Raw genomic sequence first — 27,773 nt, 5'->3', positions numbered from 1 at the left:
CTACCTTTTAGGTATACTCAGTAATTTGTATTCCCCTAGAAAATCACCCATTTAAATGAGATATTCTGTGTGTGTGTGTGTGTGTGTGTGTGTTCTTTCATTTAGTCATTTAGGTTTTTTTATGTTTTTAAAGAACTAGATTTTAGTTCTGACTTTCTTGTTTCTAAATGTGTGTTTGTTTTGTGTCTTTAAATTTTTTTTCTGCTTATCTCTTCATTAATTCCCTCCTTCTGCTTTCTTCAGGTTTTTTGGTATGCATTTTCTAACTTTTTGAGGTACAGGCTTATTAACCAAATTTCAAACTTCCTTGTTTCCTATTTTGTAGGCATTACTTTTACATATCTCCCTGGTCTTGCTATGTTTGCTCTCATTATCATTCATTCCTTAAAAGATATTTCTTGAAAGGTTCTATATACTGAGACTAATCTGAGAGTTTCTTTAAAAAAATTAGGTACAAATTATAGATACATATACAAAAATAATACTATATCATAATCCCCTTGTTGTTATTTCTACTTTTATGGCATTTGATCAGAGAATATGAGCTGTAGGAGATCTGTTTTAGAATATACACTAGATATTATTTATAACTCAAAAATAATTTTTATAAATATTTCAAGGGTATTTAAAAATGATTTTTGTTTAGGGGCGCCTGGGTGGCTCAGTCGGTTAGGCGTCTGACTTCGGCTCAGGTCATGATCTCATGGTTTGTGAGTTCGAGCCCCGCATTGGGATCTGTGCTGACAGCTCAGGGCCTGGAGCCTGCTTCTGATTCTGTGTCTCCCTCCCCTCAGCTCCTCCCCTGCTCACACTCTGTCTCTCTCCCAAAATAAATAAAGGTAAAAATTTTTTTTTAATATTTTTTGTTTATTGGGTACAAATCTATTTCTTGGTTCAGTCTTATCAATTATTTTATTTAATCCTATTAACCATACTTATTTCCTAAAATTCTGGTTTTCTCCATTTCTCCTATATATTTTATCAGTATTAGTTGCAAATATCTTGAAGCTAGATTGTTTGCCATGTAATTGTTCATAACCACTTTGTTTACTCAGTAAATTTTCCTTTAATCAATATAAAAAGATTAATTTTGTCCCTGTTCATGCCTTTTTTTTAATTTAAATTTTAGTTATGTTGTTCTTTTCATGCCTTTTATGTTTTATTTTTTATTTGTTGAATAAGAACACTGCTAAATCAGGTGTCTTTTTTTGGCATTTTTAATACAAACCTTTTTCAATCCCTTTAATTCTGCTAGATCATTTTTATTAAAATCTGTCTTCTGAATATAGCACACCATTGGGTTTTTGTTGTTTTTTTTTCTTTTTTTAATTTTATTTATTTTAGAGAGAGAGAGAGCATGAGTGGGGGAGAGGGGCAGAGGGAAAGGGAGAGAGAATCTTAAGCAGGCTTCAAGCTCAGCACAGAGGCTAACCCTGGGCTTGATCCTACGATCCTGGGATCATGACCTGAGTCAAAATCAAGAATTGGATGCTCAACTGACTGAGCCACACCAGCACCCCTGTATGCCAACTCAATCAGAGGGTCTATTTTACTTTAGGGATTGTTATGGGATTTAAAACTATTTGCATTTTTGTGATTAGTGACTACATTAACTTATTTCTGCTTTTCTATTGTCATTTTACCATACTTTCTTATATTATTTCTTATTTTTCTATTCCTGAATTTTGGTGTACTAGTCAATTTCTTCTCATTATTTGTTTTATGTCTAGTGGTTTGGAAGTTATAATACCAGTTCTTCTCTAATATATCTACTCAAATATGCAACACATAAATTGTACTTTTTTTTTTGCCATTTTGTACATTTAACAGGGGTATCTTTACCATACACAAACCACAGAACAGCAAATTTCCATGCCACACTCCTCTGTATCTCAATCTCCTACTGACCCAAACCTCTTAGTTATTATTTTATTTAAACATATTATCAAATATTTAAACTTAACTATGACTTTTAGTGTTTTCCTTGATAACAATTCATGAATATGTTCCATGCTCGCTCCTTTTTTTGGGTTTCATCCCATTTTGCTAAGTATATCCTTGAGTATGTAAATCACTCAAGTATTCACAAATTTGAAACTACGTTAGTTTTTGCCTGGGTAGTTCAGTTCAGTAAAACATTTTCTTTTGAAAAGAATTTCTCTCTAATACTAGAAAGTAATGCTCTATTAACTTGGGCAAATTTGTTTCTTGTTACAATGATTTTTCACTTTGAGAGCTTTGATTTTTCTCTCATCCTCAATGTTTTTAAATTTCAGTGTGATATTCAAGATATATGTTTCTTTTTTGTTTACCCTGCTTAGTATTCAGTATGCTATTGGCACATGAAGAGACAAATACAACCATCCTATTTTAATTCACTGAGGAAAAGATGAAATGCTCATTAAATCATGTTCAATCATTTCCTAGTCTTGAAAGTGAAATAAAGGGAGACTCTTACCTCATACCATTTATGAAAATTTAAAGAAAAAAAACCCACAAAATACAAAGGAACCTCTTTGGTTTACCTTAGTAGTTTAGTTTCATATAAACTTTTTGAAGTATTAAATGGATGCATATATAATCTTCTAGTATGGGATCCCAAAGCCATAGAGGATACATAAATAAAATAACGAAATAGATTTCATTCACTAAGAATGCAAAATTTGTTTTAAATAAAAGACCATGAACCATACTAAAAGACAACTTAAGCAATTATCATTGAATAATCCTTCATGAAATTTTGGTATGGAAAGTGAAGGACAAAGAAGAATGATAATCTCTAGGCTAATTTGTTTCTCAGGCCAAAATCCATGTATATCTTAATGACTCATACCCAACATTCCCACCCCAAACAACCAGAATGTATGTATGTATGTATGTATGTATGTATGTATATATGTATGTGTAATGTATGTATGTACTTGGTGTTGGGAAGAATAATCAATCCAGTGTAAGTTCCTAGCGCTATTACCCGAGTTCTAACCTCCAGAAATTCCCTACTGGGGACCCAGGTAATGTCCCCAATAGTGTACCTGTTCACTGTAATTTGATGTTCTCCATGTGCTATTTGCCACACTAACTTGGGGGGATAAAGCATGCGTACAGCACATGGTCTCTCTGACAGAGATCACTAGCCAGCAGGGAGGGAGGAGAATGTTAAACCTGATTTTTCCATGTGGCATGCTACTTAGAAACACCAAGTCCCCATGGCACACAGTGGCCCAGGTAGGGACAGCCCCTGAAGAGAAGCCTGGCCAGACTGAACTGAATTCCTGATTATAGTTCATCCTGACCTTATCCTATTCTTCATCCCCTTCCTTGCATTCAAAGCACATATCTGCAACATTTGATCTCTTGTAGGATTCTTCCCCACCACTTCTTTTAAAGAGGTATGTGTTATGGCCTAACTTCATTTTTTTCTCACGAAAATGCCCTCTCTTGGCACCCATGTCTTAATCTAACTGTTCTCTCTAGATAGCCACTGTCCCAAAATGAGGATACCACATATATTATTGTCTAAACTGAGTCACTCTTAGAAGTTAAAGAAGCACTATTCACAGCTGTGCCAGGACAGCAGACTAAAAACCCATGACTGTCTCAGGAAGACAGTCCCGGCCACCATCCCATAAACAACTACTCCCCTCTGCCTTCTGGATGAGGATCTCCCTCTTCCAGATCTTTCTAAGATGCCAGATCACTGACACACATCATTTCTCCCCTGTAAAATGATCTTCTGAGCCTTCGTCAATATCCACGAAGAAGGCGTTAAGCACTGGGAAAAGTGAAAAGGCCTGGAGTCAAGGCTGTGGTTCTGCGTGCAGGTCATTTAGTCTCAGAAACAGATGAACTGGGGATCTTAATTCCCAGCCATCAAATCAAATCATATGAGGCCACCCAGGGTAAAGTGATTTTTTAATGATTACAAGTGCCTCCAGGACACTGAATATGTGTCCTCTTAGAAGCACAGCATCTCACACATAGTAGGTCCTCAGAAAATTCTCCTGAGCTGAACTGACAGCATCAACCACATCACACCTGTGGCACTGCCCTGCAAGTTAAAGTACCCATTTCTCCAGGCTTTCATACTCTCCATGGGGCATGTTCTGCTGGGGCAGTGCATTCTGTAGGTCAGTCTCCCAGGGCTTGCTGGGGAGAGCCAGTTTCTCTTTCTTGCATCTCTTCCTGTGAATAACAAACTCCTATGTGCTCCTCCATGCAGGTGGCTTTGAATACAGCCCTGGGTGGGCAGTGGAAATTTGCAGGGACCCCCACAGCAGTCTGAGAAGTGCAGGCAAGGGTTGATCTTGGCCCCCACCACTGTGCTACCTGTCCAGTCCTCTCTCAGGCAGCTCATGATGATGACTGAACTTTCCATTGAATTCCTGTCTCACATATTTATTACACAGACCCTTACAATCATGTTGGCTCTGTGTCCGATGCCACTAAGATCAATAAGCTCATCTCCAAAAGCCACGCTCTTGGACTCAATCAGTCTCACAAGGCCCTCAGGGTGCAGGGAGGGAGCGGGCACTCAGTGGACTGGCCCCATGCCATAGGCAGAAAGACAGTTTGCCTGGGCCATCTGGATGCAAAGCCGTCCGTAGAAAACTCTGCTTGCTGCAGCACCTGGCCCTCTGTTTGAAATTCTGCTCAAACCCTTGCACAGTGGTTTGCATTTTGTCATCCCACTCTGGCTGGCAAAGGATTTGGTGAAAGAAAAGTTGGATGTCAGATGCTCTGAAACCGGGAAGAGACAGACTCACCTTTCCAGAATGAAAGACAAAAGAGATGCCCAGAGAAGGTCTAAAAGCAGAGTCAACTCAGAGGGAGTGAGAGAGGAATTATTTTGCTTTTTCTAAGTTACAGAAAAATAAAAGAGCTCTAAAAAGTATGACCACAGTCAGGCCAGCCTAGGGACATGAGACTCTGGAGTCAGGCACACCCTGCTGGGTGACCTTGGGCAAGTGGCTGGACCTCTCTGAGCACCAGTTTCCAGCCCTGAGAAATGTGGATGTAAAGACGGACTCTGGAGCCATCCAGCCCTTTGCAGAAAGAGTGGAACCAGGCAGAGGTGCTAAAGGTTCACTAGGGACAGTCCATGCTGTCCAGTGCAGACAGGCTGGGCCCTGAGTCAGCCTGGGGCAGACAAGTATCTGGGCTGACAGTGGCTGAATGACGACATGTGTTCGTGTGCCCACCCTCCATCAACGTTTCCAAGAAGCTAGAGGAAATAACAAAAACAAAACACATCTACCACCATCATCTTGGAGAAGTGTACAAGCAGAGAAGAACAGATAACTTCTGAACAAAATAACCATGGAATGTGAATCAGTTGATAGCAGAAGAAGAAGTCAGATGAAGAATATGAATAAGTATTTTGACAATTATTCAGAGCAAAAAAAGAAATGGAATTCTACCAAAGGATGAGAGCCTCTCTCATGTCATTCATAGTAAAAGCCAAGACCTCCAACACTTGGGCCACACCCTGTTGTTTCTCTAACCTTCTCCACCCTCGCACTCCAGCCACATCACCCCCTTGTGTTCCTCGGCAGACCCAGATGGCATGTTTCCATCTCAGGGTGGTCAAAAAAGATCAATTTGTTTCAAAGATAAAAGCATGACGCACAAATATAAAATGAACATGTGTCAAAGTTTTTTAAGTCATTAGTTAATGAGGGAACAAGCAAGGTGTCAAAAACCAATTCCAAGAAGCATCCAAAAAGCTGACACATACAAAGGCAACCAAAACATGGATGAGATATGTTAACAGGAATCAGTCCACCAAACAAAATCCATTTGCTTCTCTATGGACTGGAGCCCTTTGCATTACTATTGGTTTCCTAGAACTTACAGAGTTGGAAAGTAGTTCAAAGACCATGACATAGTCCGAGATAGTTTCTGATAACCTGGAAGGTGTGTGAAACCACACATAACATGCCATAGGCTACTGGGTCATCTTTCTCTTGTCTGTTTTGTTCTCACATTTCAAGCCTTTTCACAACCTTCCCTGAAAGGCCTGTGCCCTTGTTATTCTTTCCATCAAGAACGTTTACCTCGTTGATGCTCTATGACTTGTTCCTCCACCTCCTTCTGGCTCTTCTGTTGGGCTCACTTCCTACCCTAGGCTCTACCACTCCCTACATGCTCTCCATGCTTTCTTTTTCTTGGAGCCCCAGATATCTGGCATGTGTGCTCCCCTCTTCTATTTGTCTACAGCACAGGGATTTTTGTCTGGCTTGGTCACTTCTGTGTCCTCAGATCCTAGGACAGTGTGTGATAACAGCACATAAGCCTTCACTAAATATTGGTTCAGTGAATGAACAAATTAAAAACAAACATCAAAGGGGCAGGGGTGAGAAAGGGGAGGGTTGGACAGACAGTTCAGAGGATGATTTTGGAGATGCACACGTAGGTTGGCCGCTTCCACTCACTACTTAAAAACAGGTAACTGCTCCACTCTTTTCCCACCACACCTTGTTAGAAACAGCCTCCCTCCAGATTAGGTCTGAATATTTGATAATGCATATCATGCTATAACAGCACATCATAAAACCTCATTCTCTGGGAGGTCCAAAGCTGCAAAATTATCTTTGCTTAACTGAAGATTCATGCCACATCCAAGAGCTCATATTCTTTTGGTAATGGCCTCCTGTTCCCATCCCCAGCCCCAGCCCAGACATGATTGAACTTTGGGCCCTTGAACACCAACTGGTTAACCTTCTTCAAGAGGCATTAAATTGAATAAGAGACTTGCTCCCTAAGATCCCATTCTTTATGTGGACTGATGTGATACCATGATAAGACATGAAGCCCACAATACGGCTACAGCCACTCACAAGGATGCAGGTCCCGGCTCTTCTCCATTATCTTTGCTACCTGTCTGTCTCCTCTCTGCTTTGGCTGAGAAACCCCCTAAGTCCTTATGATGTTCTCCTTCCTACTCACTTCATTGCTGTCCTCCCCATCAGGAGTCAGGATTGGAACTTCAATCAGGCAAAGGTGACAACAACTGAAACTTGAGTGTGAAACCCATGTGTGCTGTAGCTAACCACGTCAACAGCTGTCCTTATCAGACCCAAGGCCCTGACAGCTGCCTTTTCCAACCATCAGCAGCCCAGCTTGAGGCTTGAGGTTCTGGCCACCAGCACACATTCGGTCCATGCACGGGGCAGGCAAGCAGAGCCGGTGTCAGGGAGCTGCCATTCCTGGAAGCAACTGTCAATCTATGACAGAAGGCAATTGACAGACAAACACCACAGAGGTCTCCAGCAGGAATGGGTCCCCACTGCCCAGAGCAGCAGCTTGCTTTTTAGCGCATTTTTAATGCATATACTATCTTCCCTCCCTTCTCTGAGTCACTTCCTGTCCCAAATAAACCATGCGCTGAGAGGCACCTGGGTGGCTCAGTTAAGCATCAGACTCTTGGTATCAGCTCAAGTCATGATCTCATCATTTGTGAGTTCAAGCCCTGCATCGGGCTCTGTGCTGACAGCGTGGAACCTGCTTGGGGTTCTCTCTCCCTCTCTTTCTCTGCCCCTCCAGCACTCACAGTGCTCTCTCTCTCTCTCTCTCTAAAATAAAAAATAAAATCCATAAACCATATGCTGAAGTACTTGTTGTAGACTGACTTCTGGGTGAACCAGATCAAGCCCCTCATCGGGCTCTGTGCTGACAGCGTGGAACCTGCTTGGGGTTCTCTCTCTCTCTCTTTCTCTGCCCCTCCAGCACTCACAGTGCTCTCTCTCTCTCTAAAATAAAAAATAAAATCCATAAACCATATGCTGAAGTACTTGTTGTAGGCTGACTTCTGGGTGAACCAAATCAGTGAGTCACTGATCAGCACACAATCATTAACCCTTATCGGCTGGATCACCACGTTCCACCCAGGTGTGTCCTGGATACATCACCCCCTCTCCAGGCTCTGCTGTCAGCCACAGGGTCATGGGAATCTGTGACAGAAAGAGGGTTACAGCCAGAGGACTCTAATCTCAGAGGCAAACATGAGTCTGCAGATGTGCAAATGCAGCTTTGCACAGGCTATAAGAAAGGGGTGGTTGATACCTCATGTCCTACCAATACAGAGCCAACAAAAACATCTTCAAATACACTCATCAACAAAGATTCCACTATTATTACGGGATTTTCTGACTGAGCAGCTTAAGAATGGAGAAGACCAGAGAGGCTGAGGTAGCTGCCTGCAGTTTCACAGGGCAGGCAGGGGTGGCCAAGGTGTCACTGCAGTTCAGGCTTTCTTCTGCAAGCTGACTGCTGATAAGAGTGAGGCCTTTCATTCCGTCCAAATGGGAAAATCATGAAAAGCTATCCACAACTGCTACTCACTTTGAGCAAGACTATGTTCAGAAAAATCCTTGAACTGCAGGCTTAAAGTAAAGCAGAATAAAGCAACCAAGAAAGTACTGGGATCAGCATCCGGCAGGGATGCTTTTATCAGCGCCTGTCCTCTCCTCAGAGCAACCCGGCCAGCTGGCTGGCAGCACTGTAACTTGTTCACCATCCATCAGGGAAATAAAGCAGCCCATCCCAGAAATGATGCCGAGATGGCTGCTTTGCAATGACCCAACCTCTTCAAAGCACAGAAAAATGTATTATATCCCCAAAACCATTAGTGGCTCAAGCTTGGACTCCAATATCAAACCAGAATAGAGCAAGAAACGTGATGGACGTGTTTGTGATGCTTCCCCTAACCTGAATCAATGCTCCCTTCAAAATCATGGCTTATGCAGAATGATGGCATGCTCCCCTCCTTAAGGAAAAGCTCCCCCTGCAAACACAACAATTTAATGAACCATCACACAAGCCTACTGAGAGAACATACTATTTGGAGTGCCTGGAAGCTGGCAGAAAGTATTAAGCTCAACATCTCTCAAAATCTCCAATAACAGAATATCAGAAGGTCAGGATCCTATTAAATTCAAGCCTGTTTTTGCTACTTTCTCTGTCAATTTTTTGGCTCAGGCCCAGGTTCATATTTTCCAGCTTGCCAATATGATTTCCTTCCTTCCTTCTCTTGTTGTTCTTAGCAGTGCTCATGTCACAGAGACCCATGCCCTTCCCCCTTTCTCTTAATTCCTGCATCCCTGCTTCCTCCTTCCATCCTGTCTGTGCACATATATTTATTAAGCACTCTCTAGACCCCCAGGGGGGTGGCAGAGCCCATGTGCCACAGGGGACAGGAATGCCTTTTCTGTAAGGCATGGCAAAAAGACACAACAGGGACTCAGTGGAACAGGGAGTCAAGCTGAGGTCTGAGGGATGAAAGAAGGGTAAGCATTCCACACCAAGAGGGGAGCTCACAGAAATGTCCTGTAGTGAAAAAGAGTCCAGACACACCAAGGAGTTGAAAGACAAACATCTAGCCAGGAAGCAGGAGGTGTAAGAGGCAGCTGCAGGGGTGGGCTGGACCACTCATCCCTGCCAGCCAGGCCACATGACTTGTGTCCAGACAGTAGAGGGAAGCCAGCGAATAGAGGCAAGGGATAAGGAGATCACTCTGTGTTTGGAAACTCTGTCTGCTTGCCTACCTACCCTCCGTCTCCTTCCTACCAGTCCCTCCAGCATGCACTTAACTGAGTGCTCCTTCATTACAAATGTTTGTTTTGGTCCTTCATTCCCCCCTCAACTCTAATCTGGCCTTCCTGTTTCACCTCTTCCCTTCCATAGAGCACACCTTCATCTTCCTTCCTCCCCCCCAACCTGTGTGCCCTAGAAACGTGAGGCTGACTTCTGCTTCCCTGATCAAGGCTGAGCTCCTGCCTACTCTGTCCAACAGAGTGCAGTGAAGGGGCTGTTCTAGGATTCGTATGCTCAGTTCATAAGGAGCCTGGTGGCTGCCACTTCCTTCCTCTCTGAACACTTCTTGCCACACACTGGGGGTTGCCTGCATCCTGTGGAAAAGGCTCATGGAGGAAGCTAAGGTGGCACAGGTAACTGTCCCAGCTGTGCTCCCACCAATGGCTGGGGGGTGTGGCTCTCCACATTCCAGCCCATCAGAGCCTCAGCCCCCTGCTTTTTGCCAACAACTGACTTAAACAGACAGGCCACCACATGGGTCAGTCAGCCCACAGTGTGGTGAGAAGTCATATGCATACATTTTTTTTTAAGACACTAAGTTCAGGATAGTCTCTCAAACAGCAAAAAATAACTGACACTGTGTCTATGACTGGCTTACATGTATTCTGTAACCTGCTTATCCTACATCATGTCTGTGTGGACATGCAAGCCATATATTTAACAGTTATTTCAGAAAGGAAGTTCTATATCCCATTTTTCAGAAAAACTAAAGCAGAAGAGGAGGCAGCCTGTACAGATTCCATGATAGAAGCTGGTGGATGTGGTCAATGGGGAGATGAGGAAAAGAGGAAAGAGAAAAATAGTTATTTAGAGCTCAAGGGGAAACATGAGAGGAAAGGGGCTCTGGGACCATCAGCTGGGTCAGATGTGTGTGTGGGGGGGTGGGTACCATTATTTCTGAGATCCCGCTCCCTGGTGACAGCAGGTGGAGACTGCATCTTTGCTCCTTGAAATTCAGTTTGCATAGAATACATGGTAACTCTTCCTTAGCCAGAACATTAAAAGCATCAAACATTTTATTTATTAGGTTTTGAGGTGCTACATATAAGTGATAAGAAGCACCTCTATAACCTCATGAAGTTTCTACCACATTGTAATATCTATTCTTGATTTCAAATGAAAAAGAACTAAATTAGGCACAATGTAAAAACATTATTGACATTTCTTTTTGAATTACTCTGAGCAGAAATCCTCATCACCATGTCTATAAATGCACAACCACCATCACTGAGCATTCAATCTTTGCCAAGTACCACACTAAGCATGCTAGGTGCATCCGCAGAGTTATCCCTTCCAAACTCTGAAGCTGGCATCTCCCCCATTTTTCAAAGGAGGAATCTGAGACTTAATGTTTATAACATACTAAATATTACAGCTACAATTTATACCCAGACTTCTCCAATGCTGACTCTTTGTCCTTAAGAAGTCAACTGCAATGCCCCTGTTATGGGCTGAATTGTGTTCCCCACCCCCCCACTCCCGCCAAATTCACATGCTGAAGTCCTAGTTCGTATGTTGAAGTTCCACAGTATGTGAGTGTATTTGGAGGTTTTAAAGAGGTAGCTAAGTTAAAATGAGGTTGTTATAGTGGTCCCTAATCCAATGTGATGGTAGTTGGCACAAGAGTAGATCAGAGAACACAGACATGTGCAGAGGGAAGGCCATGTGAAGACACAGAGAGAAGATGGACATCTACAAGTTGTAAGAGAGGAGACTCAGAAGAAACAAAACCTGCAGACACCTTAATCTTGTATTTCCAGCCTCCAAAATAAAATGTATTTCTGTGGTCTTTTGATGTCAGTGGCTGGGAAACTAATGATCCAAAGATGAGCCATGGGGTTCCATGTGCTTCACCTACTCCATTGGGGACCACTTACTCTAACTTTAGACATGTTTCAGAGCTCAGGTGTCTGAACTAATTTAAGAAACTGAAGAGTGGCAGCAAATCAGAAGGGAATACTATTCTTCTAGAAACAAGCCCAATTATTCAAATGAAATGTAACTGCCAGCAGGAAAGACAGAATTAAAAGTTGACACAAGAAATGAAATCACCCAGCCTCCTAGAAGCAGTCAGTGTAGGACAAACACATCAGCTGGTGACAACCAAGGACAGTAGCCAATGGTCACACTGTTTTCTAAGTCAGGAAGGCATGGGACTTCCTTCTCTTCCCGGTAGGACCAAATGCAGCAGTTGTAATTAGGAAGTTATCTTTCTTTAATATTAAGCTTGTTATCACATTCTAAACCTTACTGGGAAGAGATGTTCTGGATCCCCTTATTTTGATTATGTAGCTTAGCAGAAAAAGATTTAGTGCTTCTAGAAATTTACCTTGCCTGAATACCTTTTAGGCATCTGGTTTACAAATCAGACTGTCCTGGTTCACAATGAATCCCTCATTTCTTGACCTCAGGAGCAGGATTCCTGTTCCTAATCCATATTAGAATATGACTATTATCTGTCTTTCTTCTATCAAGTACTCCACCTGCATCACAAGCTTCTGAGCACAGCTAGAGGTGATGGTCTTCATGCACTCAGCTATAGGCAGCAGGACTCTCCCAATGCACAATGGGAATACATCAGATGAGGACCTGGGTCCAAACAGTGGACTCCAGTCATGCATGTCAAGGGCCAGCAACTTATGCTGTGACCATAATTGCTGCCATTCAGGTGTAAAGGTAATTCCACATGTAAAAAATGCCTCAGTGCCAATATGCACAAAAGTATATATGTACCTATAATGCACAGCCCTATAGACATGTGCTCAGGCAGAGTGCTGGGTAATGCAAGTCTTCATGCCAAGGCAGAGAACATGGGAGAGGGGGACAGAATGTTTCTCAAAGGCCTGGCCATTTACAAAGCATCATGGGCAGCAATGGTCCCAAATTACAGATCATGGGTCTGGCATTTCGATGAAATATTCAAATATGCTTGGTTGTTATATATATGCAAAACTAAAATCATTTCTCCTTTTGTCCAGTGTGCTTACCTGTTATAGAGAAGAATGTCTGGCTTCCAAATCAGGCCATCTGGGAAACGAACAGTCTTCACCCCCGGATATTCTGACATATTCCATTGTAAATAGTGATCTGTCCAAGACTAACACACACAGACAATGACATTAGCAGCACTTTGCTTCCTTGCCTACTAATATTTCTTATAAGGGATTATTAGATACATTCAAAGCCAAAAAGAGTTCCAGATACTATTTACATAATTGAATTGTTATCTATAAAATATAAGGAAACTGAGAATTAAGTAATCTCTTGCAAAATGACCATGAACAGCATAAAAATCACATTTAAGATCCTGCTGTCACCATGACCACATTCAAACAGTAGCATTAAAGTTAATTCCAGTCCACTGCATGCCCCGAAGGCTTCCCCTCCCACAGCAGATGGGTTTTTTTCCTAGCCAAATGAGTAACTGTTTTGCTTTCAAAGTTCTCCACTGAAAGGACACTTTGGAAAAATAAATTCACTTATTTCAATTGGAATATGAACTAAGCTAGAAAAATTAAGAATATTTATTTCCATGAAACAACTTTTTGCAGCTGCTGGGGAACCTCTCAGAAGCTTCTAAGGAGGATGTGTTTTTGGACTGGAGTTCTTATTTTCATGCAGGAACAGTGCTTCTGATGCCACAACCCCAAAATGCAAACACATGGCCTTGGTGGTAAAACACTGAATCAGGACAAGGGTGAAGATGGGGACTCAGGAAATAGTCATAAACACACCAACACAGGTGCATCTGCTTGACGTCAGGTCCAAAATTGGTTCTTGAGTGACCTTTGCCAGAGGAAGGCCCATGCCTGGGGTCCCTTGTCCAAGGACCACATAGCTCAGCCCTACCTAGGGTCCACTAGCTCTGTAAAGACTGCTCGGGTAAGATCCCACCTACAGCTGCTATACAAACAGCTCCACCAAGCCAGGGTTGCAGGGTTTGGACTCAGCACCTCCTACAAATGTGCCATAATCAGGGCAGACCCCCAGTAAAGGCCCCATCCTGTACCCAGTCTCCCTGGGGCCACCCATGATCTGGAGCTCAGACCTCAGATTTAGAAAGGTATGTGATGCAACACTTCCAGCTGGGATCTAGGCAACTCCCCATAATCAAACATATCATTATTTCTGCAGCAAAACGTGCATACTGATACTAAGTAAGAAAAATAAATGCCTCCACTGCACATCTATTTCGGTTTGATTTTAGACTCAGTGAGTTTGATGCAAAGTTACAAAAACAACATCAAGGGGGACAAAAACCCTTTAATTTTCAAAGCTATTGAGATTTGGGAATTGTAGCCAAGGGGTTGTGGATCACAGAGCACGTCCCAGAGATCCCACCATCCTCTGGAGAGGACAGGCAAGCATCCAAAAAGGCTGTTCCAGTTCTGGGACCATATGAAGTCAGATGAGAGGGAATAGCCAGGTGAGTAATGTGACTTTATAGCCATGGGCCTCTGAGAATGAAGATCCGTCAATGTATAATGTGGTGAAAAATCACTTGGAACATTTAGGATAGAGCCACCCTACTGATGTTTCTAATTGATGTGGGTAGTTAGTAGAGGGGAAGGGAGGAGGGGAGAAGAGCAGGAAGGATACACAAGGGGAGGAGAAGGACAGTGCCCAGAAGGGCCAGTCTTGTTGAAGCTGGTTTGCAGGAATGCCTAGGCATGAACCAAACTGTGTTTGCTCCAGCCTGCTCTGTCTCTGTACCATTTGCCCAGTGCTCCCTTCTTTTCTCTCCCTTGTCAGGGGGATAAGCCCTTCCACACTCAACACCTGTGCCTTCCTTACCAGGATCTCATATCTCACCCTGGGATGCCTGTCACTGTCACTATTGCCACCATGCTAATCATGGTCATAGGGCTCCCAGAGCGAAGGTGGGCATGGCAGGCAAATGCCCATCTCCCCCACCTGCTGAAATGATGGGCAGAGCAGGGAGGAAAAGCAGGGAAGTAGAAACCCTTGGTTGGTCAAACCGCAACCTCTTCAGATGGCACGTGTGAGCTGCACAATACTTCCCCAGCAATTTCACATCTCCTCAACCCAACCCATCATCTTAGCTGCATGTGTCCCATGAGTATATATCCTGACCATTTGGTTTGTTCAGAGTCACATGTACACCTTGCTTGCCATGATCCAGGGATGCCAGCATGATTACTATTCCTATTTATAAGAGGAGACCGGGGCACAGAGAAGCAACATCCTTTCAGTCAGACACTGGGTCAGGACTCAGAACTGCATTATTTGACTTCAAGAAGAGTGATCAGTAGGCTCTACCATTGATGTTTCTTCCAACCCAATCTCTCTGCACTGGCAGTTAGGGGCTGTTCATCCTCTCTGAAGGAGCCCCCCATCTGCTCACTCAAAAGCCAACCTGGGTCTCCCCCACCCTCAGGAAAGAAAAGGGGGGCTGCAGAGAGCTGTGGAACTCAGGCACATCTGGGTTTACACCAAGGCTGTGGCAGAGACCAGCTGTGTGAGCTCAAGCAGATTGTTCAATTTTTTTTTAACGTTTATTTATTTTTGAGACAGAGAGAGACAGAGCATGAACGGGGGAGGGTCAGAGAGAGAGGGAGACACAGAATCTGAAACAGGCTCCAGGCTCTGAGCCATCAGCACAGAGCCTGATGCAGGGCTTGAACTCACGAACCGCGAGATCATGACCTGAGCTGAAGTCGGACACTTAACCGACTGAGCCACCCAGGCACCCCTCAAGAAGATTGTGAAAAACAAACAACCCAGGGCACCTGGGTGGCTCAGTCGGTCAAGTGTCGGACTTCTGCTAAGGTCATGATCTCAGGGTTCAGGAGTTCAAGCCTCACATCAGGCCTTCTGTTGTCAGTGTAGAGATTGTTTCGGATCCTCTGTCTCCCTCTCTCTCTGTCCCTCCCCAGCTCACGCTCTCCCTCGCCCATCTCTCTCAAAAATAAATAAACATTAAAAACAAACAAACAAACAACAACAACAAAAACATGGGCCCAAAATTACTTAGGCCAAGTCACCAAACTGAGGCTTAATACTTAACTGTATTTTCAACCTCTCACAGAAACCTAAGTCTTAAAGGGCCAATCAGGAATTTTCTGATCAGCCTCTGTGAAGTCATCTGTCGCCACAGGGCCCTCTCCATCCCTCAATGGAAGATGAGATATAATCTGCTTGATAAAACCCCCTGCCCCTCCCCCAAAGATAAGGTTACCTTGCCTGAAACAATCCTTTCTTTTCCCTTGCTTATAACTTTCTTGCCCCACCCTCCTTCCTATAAAAACTTTCCATTTTGTACAACTTGTGTGAGCTCTCTCTACTTGCTAGATAGGGTGCTGCCCAACTCACAAATCCTTTAATTAAGCCAGTTAGATCTTCAAGTTTACTTGGTTGCATTTTGTTTTTTAACAAGGTAAATACCCACTCTGGGAGCTGCAGCTTCCTCACAGGTGTCTGCCTCACAGGGCAGGACGGCACTGGAAGGATGAAATGTGTGCAGCAGCAGGTAAGTCATGTGGCCCTGGTAGGCCCATGACAAATGATGGCTTAAAAAAAAAAAAAAAAGAGGGATTCCTCCATTTCATAAGATACTATAGGACAGGAGAGCTGTAACAACCAAGCTACAGCTAAAGGTGCAGAAGCCTCATCAACTGGGCACTGGGAGCCGGAGCAGGAATGTGGGGGCTGTGTGCCCTGGGAGCAGGAGAGCCCAGGACGCCACAGGTTTCCATGAGCGTTTCTGAAGAATGGATGTGTAAAGGGGCTTGTGAATAATAATGTTCCAGAAGGAGCTTTTGTATCCTCTTAAAGCACTCACTCCCCACTCAGATCCCTGGAGGGCAGGAGGCCCTGCACAAAATCTTCCTACAGACAGTGTGTGGCAGGTTGGGCAGCTGATAGTGTCAGTCTAGAAACGCCAATACTCCCAGACCATCTGGAAGAGTCTGTGATTTTCCTTCTCTCCCTATTTCTGTGGGATCCCTTCTCATTTAATCTTCAAGATATGACTATGTGGGGTTCTTAAGGGGACATACAAGGGAGGAAGGGGCCCTTGATCTGAGATGTACCATAAGAACCCTAATCCTTCCATGGGTCTCAGAACTGGCCCCCATTAACATCTACCTTGAGGCCATAGGAAACTTTAAGTTTGTGTGCATGTACATGCATGGAAATATTTATAGCAGGATAATGAGAGAGAAGAAAGGGAACATTTTCTTTGTTTAAAAAAAAAAGTACATTATGGTATAATAAGAAACATATTTGGTCTATGTCCCAGGTTCTTGGCACATGGTTTCTAAAACCTTGGGAACTTCCTGAGGATAGGAGTGTCTCTTATTATTCATATAGAGCACCTTCTGAGCCCACCAGAGGTTATTCTATTGAGGTGAGGTGACTTAGGGTGGGGGCCCGAGATCACCTCAGGTTGCCAGCATGCAGCCGGTCATCAGAAAGATCAAGCTTTGATTACAGGGTGGGAACCTTCAGCCCCACCCAACCTCAGTCTCCAGGGAGAGGAGAGAGAATGGGGACTGGGTTATAAAAACTCTTGAACCACAAGATTCGGAAAGCTTCCAGATTGGTGAATACATCCAAGTGCCAGGACAGTAGCCCACAGAAGGCATGAAAGTTCTGGGCCTCCCTCACACCTTGCCCTATGCATCTCTTCCATTCAGCTGTTCCTGATCAGGATTCTTTATAATAAATTGGTAAATATAAGTGTTTTCTTGAATTCCATGAGCTGTTCAGCATTCAAACTCAGCTGGATAGAAGTGTGGGCAGCCTGGACACCCCTTTTGCACCTGGCATCGGATGGGGTAGTCTTGTGAGATTGAGTCCTTAACTTGTAGGATCTGATGTTAACTCCAAATAGAGAGGATCTACCCAGTTGGTATCCAGAGAATCAGAGAATCAGTTGCTGGTGTGAAAGACAGCATGTACTTGGTGTTGGAAAACTCCATATAAACATGTTTTGGAAATTCTTCCAGTCAACCATTTTGATCTCAGATGAAGAAAGTGGGCCTCCTTCTTCCTCCTGCCCCCAACACTTTTTCTCTCATTGTGACAGAATGATTGAAATCACCATTAACTATGGGTCATCATGAGGGCCCTAAGCAAGCCACTGGCTAGCCTGTGTGTGAACCTAAGGTGTGGCATTCTCAGAGATGAAGTGGTAGAAAATGCAGCAATTAAGTATTTTAGAAATAAACATGGTTTACAACCTAGCATTCTATAGTGTGAATGCTATTCATTCCATAATTAGAATCCATAATCAGGAAACAAAAAATAGGGAATAAACATAAGAAGGATGGAAAATGTAGTCAGAAGAATGGTTAAAATTCCATAAGAGAAGCCAGATTCTTTTGAAAAGCACAGGCAAGTCTTTGGATGGCTCAACCATCTCTTCAGAAACTGAAATGCTGCTGCCACTTCTTCTTATAGATTAAATCAGATCATATCTGACAGGCCTCCCAAAATGATAAAACTAATCTACAGAGAAACTACCCCAATTGCTTCCTGCTAGGAATAAGAAGAGGTATATAGAACAGCAACCTTCTCTTCCTTCGGGTTATTTAAATAACCAGAAAGTCCTACAAAATCAAGGGGAAGTGAAAGAAAGGAAAACAAAATAACAAACTGTAAGTCAAAAGAGAATTTAATTTATTTTACTTTTCTGCCCTTCTATTCTGACTGTATAGAAAATCTCTAATTTGCAGAATATTGACCTCAGAGTTTAAATACCCTGGGAAAAAGATTATTCAGATTCAGATTTTCAGAACAGCAATTCAGCAACATGAAGCTCTGGGGAAGAAAAGTGGTTGAAGGCAATTTCCTTGATTTTCTGTCCTCTCCTGTCCATATTTCTGCCTCCCTTGGGTCTTCTGCCTTGTTGGTCTTCAATATGGAGCTTCACTTCTTATTCATACCGTTTATTCAGGCTAGGTCAGGCTAGGCTGGTCACCAGCTGGAGAACATAACAAGCAGGAATCTAGGTGATGGTGGCTTTATAAATGGCCCCGGTGCAACTTCCAAGGCCTGCCATGGTGACATTCAAGTTCCTTATTTCCATGCTGTGGCCTCAGAGGAATTCCAAGGCTTTCCAGGGGGAAAGAGCTTCGATTAGGTACCTGTTAAGGTCTGTTCTAAACCCAAGATGCCCATGATTCCTTAAAATTCATTCAGAAGCCAGTGTTAAAGCTGCTACATGAGCTACAGATGCCACCTTCCAGATAAATATGTCACCCCTGCTTTGTAAGGACACATGCTAAAAAGGCACCCAGCATGTTTCCAGGTGGTGGGCATGTGGAAACAAGTATTAATTAATGATGCAACACCTACACACACCAATGCTTCCTGATCTTCACATTTATAAGGGTCTATGCCTTTCCTTCTCTCCTTTCCATTTCTGTAAAGCAGAGATTTTTTCCACCTCTGAACTCCACTGTCCACACCACCAGCTGGCCTCCTGCCATACTTCAAGGGAGTCACTTGTTCACAATATTTTAACCTTTTTGTTAGGCTGTAAATTGCACAGCCTGATTGTAAATGGCTTAAGAGAAGAAATTGGGTCTCATCCATTTCTGGGTTCCCCCTCATGTGACCTACTTCAATGTCTTCCCCGTAGCAGGCATTCAAAAAGATAAGGTGAATAGGTAAGTGAGATAAAAAGGTGATTTTTAAAACAAATGAAGCTGTGGACGTTTTTGCAAGTGCAATAATGAATTAGAAATAAGCTGTGCTTGAAAGAAATTTAGAGGTCTCCAGTGACATCCTCCAAAGCAAGCATGCTTATTTATGGAGCACCTGAACTCAATGCAATAAGTAATAATCTAGTTACTTTTTTCCTAGAAAACAACACTCTTTGAAAAAAAAATGCCAAATCATATATGTTATTAACGATCATTTGCTTACTGAGGGATAAGGATATAGGCATCAGGAAGACAGACCTGTCTCTGACCTAATATGTAGTGAGCATATTAGGTGTTTCTCTCTTTATAAGAAAAATGTCAACAGCAGCTCTGTACCATAGAAAACATGGGAAATGCCTGGTTTTATATAAAAAAGGAAACATTTGTACTATCTCCCAGAATTCCCAGAGCTTACACTACAGTGTTTAAATGTGAGGTGGAGTTGGCTTTATTTTGTATCATAATATCTTAGCCCTTCCTAGGTTCACCTTGAGTTTTTTGTTTCATTCATTCATTCTACAAAACTTACTCATGCCTGCTGGGGGTAGAGTAGTGAATACAACGGGAGTCCTGCCCTCCCAGAGGACACATTCCAGGTGGGGGATGAGAACTCAGAGCCAGAGAACAAATAAACAATACAAAGTATGGGACAAGGGCTTTAAAAACAAAATGAAGTAGACTTAGGGAATACATGTTGTGTTCCCCCAAATTCCTATGTTGAACTCTAATCTCAGTGTGAGGGATATCAGAGGTGGGGCCTTTAGTAGGTAATCAGATCATGAGGAGAGAGCCCTCCCAAATGAGATTAGCACCCTTATACAATGGGACAGATCCCTCCCTAAGAGATTAGCACTCCCATTTCACGTAGTGAGGACACAACAAAAATGCAACTCAAAAAAGAGCTCTGAATAGAACGCAACCATGGTGGCACCTTGGACTTCCAGCCTTCAAAACTGTGAGAAATAAATATCTGTTGTTGATAAGTCACCCTGTTTATGGTATTTTGTTATAGCAGCCAGAAAGACTAAGATACTGAGGTGAAGAGAATGGTATGGGCTGGGGGTAGGCAATGAGGGTTTGAGATAGTAGGGTTTGAGAGGAACTCAGAGAAGACCTCACTGAAAAGGTGATCTTCAGGTAGATACTACTAAGCAGTGAGAAAGAAAAGCAAGTGGTTCTTGGGGAAAGAGGCTTCCAGGCAGGGGGAGCAAATGCAAAGGCCCTGAGGGAGATGATGTGTATAGGGCAACAAGCAGGGCAAGGAGCACAGCAAGAAGAAGAGGGCTGGGGAGCATGTAGAAGAAGTGAAGGCCTGGCATGCAAAGTCACAGACCACCTCAAGGACCTCAGCTTGCTACTGGGTGAGACAGGAGCCCCTGGAAGGATCTGGGTCAATGAGGCTTGTGGCTAAGCCTTCTTCTTCTCTTACTTGGATCACGCTGACTGCTATATTGAGAACAGACATCGCTAGTGGAGGTAAGGGCTGAAACACAAGGCCCAGCTATGAATCTCCATAGTAACATAGGTGAGAAATGATGCTGGTTTAGACCAAGGTGGAAGCAATGGGGTTGATGTGCAGTAGTTAGAGCTTGGCTCTATTTTGAAGGTTGAGATCGGAGGTAGGTGTGAGAGACTAGAGCTAAGGGTGACTCTGAGGCTTCTGATCTGAGCAAATGAATACATGGAGTTACCATTTATCCAAATGGAGACAGCAATTGTAGGGGCCAAGGGCAGGCTGCCCAAAACGTGCCACTTTGTCATACTGATTATTTTAAATAAAAGTTAATTACGATACAGCTTGTTCAAGAGGGACACTCAGACCCTCCACTGTCCCCCTGAAAGCAGGAAATAAATCTACCATGTGAGAGGTGTCCTCCCTCAATTAGGATGTAGAGACATCCTTATCACCAGAGATAGGGAATTTAGAGCCAAGAAGACTATATAAACAATCCCTGTGACTTTTTACTAATTTACCACCCCAGCCCAAGTTCCTCTTAGAATTCCTTACTAATTAAAGCTCCCAAAGTTAAGGCTTTTTGTCCTGTTAACTCCTCACAGATTTATCGTGTCTTTGTCTGAAAAGTTTAAAAACTATCTGCCTTTGTCATTTCTTTAGGTGTCAAAGTTGTCAAAGTCATTATTTGGCCTCCGTGTGCACATAATAAAACTCTGTTGTTTTTTTTTTTTCTCCTGTTAATCAGTCTCATGTAAATTCAATCTTAGTCCAAGTGGAAGACCCCAAAGGGTAGAGAAGAATTTTTCCTTCCCTTCACTATAGAGGGAACAAGTGAGAAAGGGAAAGAAAGGACACACTGGATTTAAGAGCCTACTGGGTGCCCATGTAGGGGCACCAGGAAGGCAGTTGGGTTGGTGCTTTAAGCCAGGATACTGGGTGCTCCAACTCCTGGGACAAGGAATGACTGCACAGAGATGAAGAGACTAGCAGGGGGAACTCAGGAGTCACTAGAGAATTAGGAGGAAAACCTAAGGACAGGTAGCCAAACACTAAATGTAGAAGAATTTCCAGTAAGAGGGACCAATCCACTCTACCAAATGTTCCTGAGAGACCCAAGGTAAGAGGGAAAAAATCGATCCCTGGAAAAACCAGAATAAAGGTGTTCTATCCTTGGTGGAGAGTGGAAAGATAGGACAGGTATTGACAGGTAAGGGACATCAGGTATCACCTGGGGTGATGGCGAAGTTCTGCTTCCTGATGGGGGTGGGACTGAGGAATTGAAAGCATTCCTGGCTATTCATTGACTGATACACTTAGGATCTATACATCACATTGTATACAAAATTTTTACCTTGAAAGAAACCCTGGTCAAAGAGCTGCCTGAAACATGCAGGTGAAAATGCACCACTGTCTGCTATTCCTCTTTGAAATGAACTAAAAAAATAAGCTAGGCTGATAGAAAGATGGATAAATAGCCAAATGGGATAAAGTAAGAATTAAAAAAAAAAATGCTAATTACAGAATCTAAGAGGTGAGGCTATAGACTCCCCATAAATTCAAATGTTAGGTATGTTTGAAAATTTTCATCAAAAAATTAGGGAAGGGGCACCTGGGTGGCTCAATCAGTTAAGTGTCTGACTCTTGATTTTGGCTTAGGTCAATGATCTCAGAGTTAAGAGTTTGGGCTCTGTGCTGGGCATGGAGCCTGCTTAAGATTCTCTCTACCTCTTCCTCTTCCTCTGTCCATCTCCCACTCAGGCATGAACTCTCTCATTCTCTCAAAAAAAAAAAAAAAAGAAGAAGAAGAAGAAGAAGACGAAGAGAAAAGAAAAAAGAAAAGAAAGAAAAACGGGGGGAAAACATTATTTAGAGTATAGCATTCACAACCTGGGGGTTAGTGGTTTGCTCACCCCAAGTCAGCTAAGGGTGAGTTTAACTGAGAATTCATGGGAAGAGAGTGGGGATGTCTGGGGAGGATGCTGCTTGAAGGAACATTGCTGTAAAGGTAAGAAGGAAAGGAGAGTCACTGGGGAAAGTTAATGGAGACAAACAAACTGCAGTTTGTATGCTAATGAGGCCAACCTCTAGACGCTATTAGGACATGACTTTAGAAGCAACAGGGACAACTGTGACAGTAAGACTCTCAGCAGGCCCCAGAAGAGGGAACCTCTTCCCAGGAGGGAGGCGCCATCTCCAAGGGGAGAACAGACCCAAGCCCACGTGCCCAGACAAAAGGAGGGAAGCTAGAGCAGATGTGCACAGGATGAAAATAGGATGTGCTTACTAAAGAATGTTGTTTTACTGGAGAATGTTATGCTAAGTGAAATAAGTCATACAGAGAAAGACAGATACCGTATGTTTTCACTCTTTGTGGATCCTGAGAAACTTACCAAAGGACCATGGGGGAGGGGAAGGAAAAAAAAAAGAAAGAAAGAAAGGTTAGACAGGGAGGGAGCCAAAACATAAGAGACTCTTAAAAACTGAGAACAAACTAAGGGTTGATGGGGGGGGGGGGTTGGAGGGAGGGGAGGGTGGGTGATGGGTATTGAGGAGGGCACCTGTTGGGATGAGCACTGGGTGTTGTATGGAAACCAATTTGACAATAAATTTCATATTAAAAAAAAGAGACAGAAAGGGGATGTGGGAGCAGGGGGTAAATGGGAATTCTCCACACCTTTCTTTCAATTTTGTTATGAACCTAAAACGACTCTAAAAAGATCAAGTCTTTTAAAAAAGGGAAAGTAGTATATACATTTCAAAGGAAAACTTAAAAAAAAAAAAAAAAAAAGGAATGTTGCTTTAAATCCTGCAGGGAAATTCTGCAAAGGTTCTACTTTATTCATTACAGGCAGGTTCTGTGAGGCATCTCTTGTATAGCAAAGCCTGCTCCGGGGACATACAGCAGATGGCTTTAAGTGAATCTGTTTTCTATTCCCGAACTTCCACTTGCATTCCCACCAAAACTCACCTGCCCAACAACCACCTGGCAATATTCCTTTCCCCACATTTACTACTCTGATTTCTGCCTTACAAAGAAAGGGAATTTCCCTCACCTCAACTCCTATCTTGGGAGATTGACCCAAGAAGCAAACAACAAAAGGCAGATTCAAAATACCAGTGTCTGTGTAAATTGTGTTAAAAATCAGGTGACAAAAACTTTCAAAGATCAGGCACGTTTTAATTCCTTGTTTTCAACAAAATTGAATGAGAAACTAAGCAAGCTGTCAGCTAATACATTCCAATGAAACTATTTTATTTTTGTCATGTAATCTGGAAGAAGTTCAAGGAATTGACTAATGTTTTAACAAAATGTCTTTCATAATGAACGATACACTACTACATCTATTTTAAAAAGTCATAGAGGGGCGCCTGGGTGGCTCAGTCGGTTAAGCGTCCGACTTCAGCTCAGGTCATGATCTCACGGTCCGTGAGTTCGAGCCCCGCGTCGGGCTCTGGGCTGATGGCTCAGAACCTGGAGCCTGCTTCCGATTCTGTGTCTCCCTCTCTCTCTGCCCCTCCCCCATTCATGCTCTGTCTCTCTCTGTCTCAAAAATAAAAAAAAAAAAAAAAATTAAAAAAAAAGTCATAGAATTGATGGTGAAATCTGCATTAGTGTCTCATTTCGTAATAAAAAAAATCATCGTCTACAAACATATGAATTAATTTAAAACAAAGCCCCATCTTTGGTAGAGACATGAATGCCACCGTGATGAATTAAGAACCAATAATCATTGTAATCCTAAATCAATCCAAAAGAAAAAAAATTAACACTTATTGTCTAAAAGAATGACTTTATGTAAATATCTACATTTCAGAGAACCAAGACAGAGTGATTGATAACCTGCAAACATGAAATTACAGAACATTAGGATAAGTTCTGTGTGAAAAGTGGCATAGCAATACAAGTGCAATAATAAAAGGAAGGGACTGTGCAAGACATCTGCAGCTAGAAGGCCTTCTTTATATAGGAAGGCCTTCCTAAATGAATGAGATGGGCATCAAATCATTATGGTATTTAGTTTCCACTTAAAATAGAGACTAACAGTTTTACTTTTAAATGCCAATATTTACAATTTGCTGGAAAAGACATCATTTGCAATTCATTAAATTTAGGTGAGGATTTTACATGTCAAGCTAAAAATCCATGAATGGAATACAGCATTTCAGAATTCTTGCATTCTTAGTGCTCTTGCAGAGCACTAAGCATGACTGTGACAGCCTCTGGCTTAGGCAACTCTCTAGGATTCCCATTATGCGCATCTAGAAGGCATAGAGAGTGAGGCGGCTGCCCCTAAACCCTGGGGACCAGTTAAGGTGCAGGTTACAAACAGGTTACCAACAATGTAGATCTTCATCTTATTACTTGTTTTGCATGAGTGCTTTTAAAATTTCCCCAAATCACCCTGTAGGAAATACACGCATTCACTGAGCCCTGTAGGACGCAGTGAGAAATACCCAAAAGTGGATGTTCTACTTCACATAAGTTGGCATGTGTGGAGTTAGGGAGGACAATCCTGACTCTTCTCAGGGTCATTTCAAGCAGGAGCATCTGAGAAACCACAGCAGGAAGACCCACGGGAGAGGACTGCCCTTGTCTCAACTTACCATTTGCAGCCAAATGTTGGTAGTTAGAACTTGGTTCTTCTCATCCTTCAAAGAAAAAGAAAGAACCATAAATATTGCTTATATGGTTTACAAAAGAGGGACTGATGCCATTATTCATGCAGGAATCATACTACTGGGGCTGTGGGAATGCGTGGAAACTAGGAGGAACCAAGCACTTCCAAACACACTCAAGCAGCATTTCCCCAGAGCTAAGCTTGTTCTCTTTATTCTGAAGTAACAGACATTTATTATAGAGCACTTACAAAATGCAAAGTATAAAGAAGAAAATTAAAACCCACAGCCCCACCACCCAGAGATGACACTTCCTTATGATTTAGCTTACTTTCCTTTGTACTCTTTAAAATAATTTATATGCTTAAAAAATAAAGTTGGGTACAAATTCCAATTTTTTAAAGTCAAGTTTATTACCAGAAAGTATAGAGTTTTAAACAAATATAAATATCTCATGCTTCCCTCCCCCAGGAAAGGGAGCATGACCTATGACAGCTGTTGTACCATATGCCAATGGTAGTGTGTGGGCCACATTTCTCCCTGGTCCCTGTGGATCTGCCTACCTTTTCTCTCACCTTTTATCTACCAGGAAGTATTCCTGGCCCTTGACACACACTTGCAAGGTAAATTCTGTCCTAATGAGCAAACCAAGTTTCAGAAAGGTGAGGTGACTTTGTGAAGGAGCTATTCAAACTTGGATCTTTCTGACCCAAAGCCCCTTTTTCCACATTTCTGAACCACCTACGGGTGGCATCCAGAAGAGTGCCAAGTCTGTGCTTTAATCAGAGCTTGGGATAGTGTACTAACCATGACTTTGTTCCAGCACAGGACACCTAAAGAAAATTCTAGTCAACAACAGCCTTTCCAACTGGGATGCAAGCAGTGTTTTACCACAGCTGGTTGAGCCCAACATGGCCTAGCAAAAACCAGTGTGCACACACCAACGACCAAGTTCCATGCAATACTTATACTGAGATAGTGGTATTCACTACTTAGCACTCAATTCCCACCCAAAGGACTCTACAAATTGACAACTGCCATTCTCTCTAAGAGAAAGTATTTATTAATGCCCTCAAGCAGAGTGCCTAGAAGCTGAGACTGTGAGCTCCTCCAGCAGGAATTACCTGGTCCTGTTATGGCATACACAAAAACAATCCCAATGGCAGAGAGAACATGGCATCTGCTGGGGCGTGGTCATAGGGAGGGATGCAAACGAGAAACAAATGCTGCTTCTCATTAAAATAAAAAATGTATTGAACATGTAAGGAGTTGGCAAAGATTACTTGATGCATCAATGGCCCTGGCCCAGCAACTCACACTCTGAGCACCTTTGAAAGGTGAAACTAGGAGGTAGGGAGGTATCTGAATCCTGAAGAAAGAACAGGGCTACTTGAGGAGGGACAGGGAAGAATGTCCTAGTAGGGTCTCAGGACACAGCTGAATCCAGAAGTAGATGTCAGTTTGGTTACAGGAAAAATACATTCTATTTTCCAAAATAAAACATGGCAGAGTCTTCTGGGTGGAAAAAGTTATGGAGCTAACATTTCTCTGTACTCTGTACTAAGCGAATGGTTCCCGACGGAGCCATATATTTGAACTGCATGAGTACTCTAGTTCCGGTTCAATCTCCAATATTATTTGAAAGCATCAGTGAACTCTTTTAGGACATACATCTGTTGTGTCAACTTATTAAGGAGTTGTTGTTTTTAATGGACTTAAAATTAGCTGGTGTTCCACTTGGGTGGCTTTCCTTCTTTTAATTGCATCTGTGTCTTCAGCTTCTGAGAAAAAGGCTTCTGTGGTTTGGGAGCTCAATTACTACCAATCTAATTAAAAGGCTTTCTTCTTTCCAACATTTGAACTGAAACCTCATTAGAGTGAAACGGAATTTCTGTGGTGTGTAGCAGCATGGGACTAAAGTGCCAGCATTTCAAACTAATCAACACTGAGCAGCAGCCAGCCACTGCTGGAGAGCACAACGATGCCAGGTAAGGGAGCCTTCCGTGGAGATTTGAGAGGACCAGCCTGCAGATCAGCAAGGAGGCTGCTGTTGGCATTCCCAGAGTAGGTCTCTTTCCTCCCAGCTTCTGTCCCAGGGCCACCGGCTGGCTGAGGCTCTCAGCTCTCTCAGTCCGCACAGAGACAAGGTGTCCTACCTCTTCACCACCCCTGAGATGCAGCGTCCTCTCCACACTACACATTGAATGTTAGCATTCCCCTGAAATTCACATGTTCAAACTCAACCCCACTGGGACAGTATCTGGAGGTGACCTTTGGAAGGAGATTAGGTCATGAGAGCAGAGCCCCCAGGAATAGGATTAGTGCCTTATAAAAGAGACTCCAGAAAGCTCCCTCACCCCTTCTGCCACATGAGGACAGAGGGAGAAGATGGTTCTCTATGAACCAAGAAGCAGGTTCTCACTAGATACCAGATCTAC

The 27,773-nt window shown here is 42.9% G+C and overlaps 1 protein-coding gene across 1 annotated transcript in view; it reads right to left on the bottom strand.

The window, feature by feature from the left end:
• The window catches only part of CHRNA7 (cholinergic receptor nicotinic alpha 7 subunit), a 112,072-nt gene that overhangs the window by 37,608 nt on the left and 46,691 nt on the right, over nt 1-27,773 (bottom strand). The window contains exons 3-4 of the mRNA XM_042940474.1: nt 25,324-25,368; nt 12,579-12,688 (exon numbers count right to left, since the gene is read on the bottom strand). Coding sequence (XP_042796408.1) covers nt 12,579-12,688; nt 25,324-25,368 — 155 coding nt within the window. The remainder of the gene's footprint in view (nt 1-12,578; nt 12,689-25,323; nt 25,369-27,773) is intronic.

Source organism: Panthera leo, chromosome B3, assembly GCF_018350215.1.
Source record: "Panthera leo isolate Ple1 chromosome B3, P.leo_Ple1_pat1.1, whole genome shotgun sequence".
NCBI lineage: Eukaryota > Metazoa > Chordata > Mammalia > Carnivora > Felidae > Panthera > Panthera leo.
The sequence above is the reverse complement of the archived record's forward strand: the minus strand, read 5'-3'. Positions and strand labels throughout refer to the sequence as shown.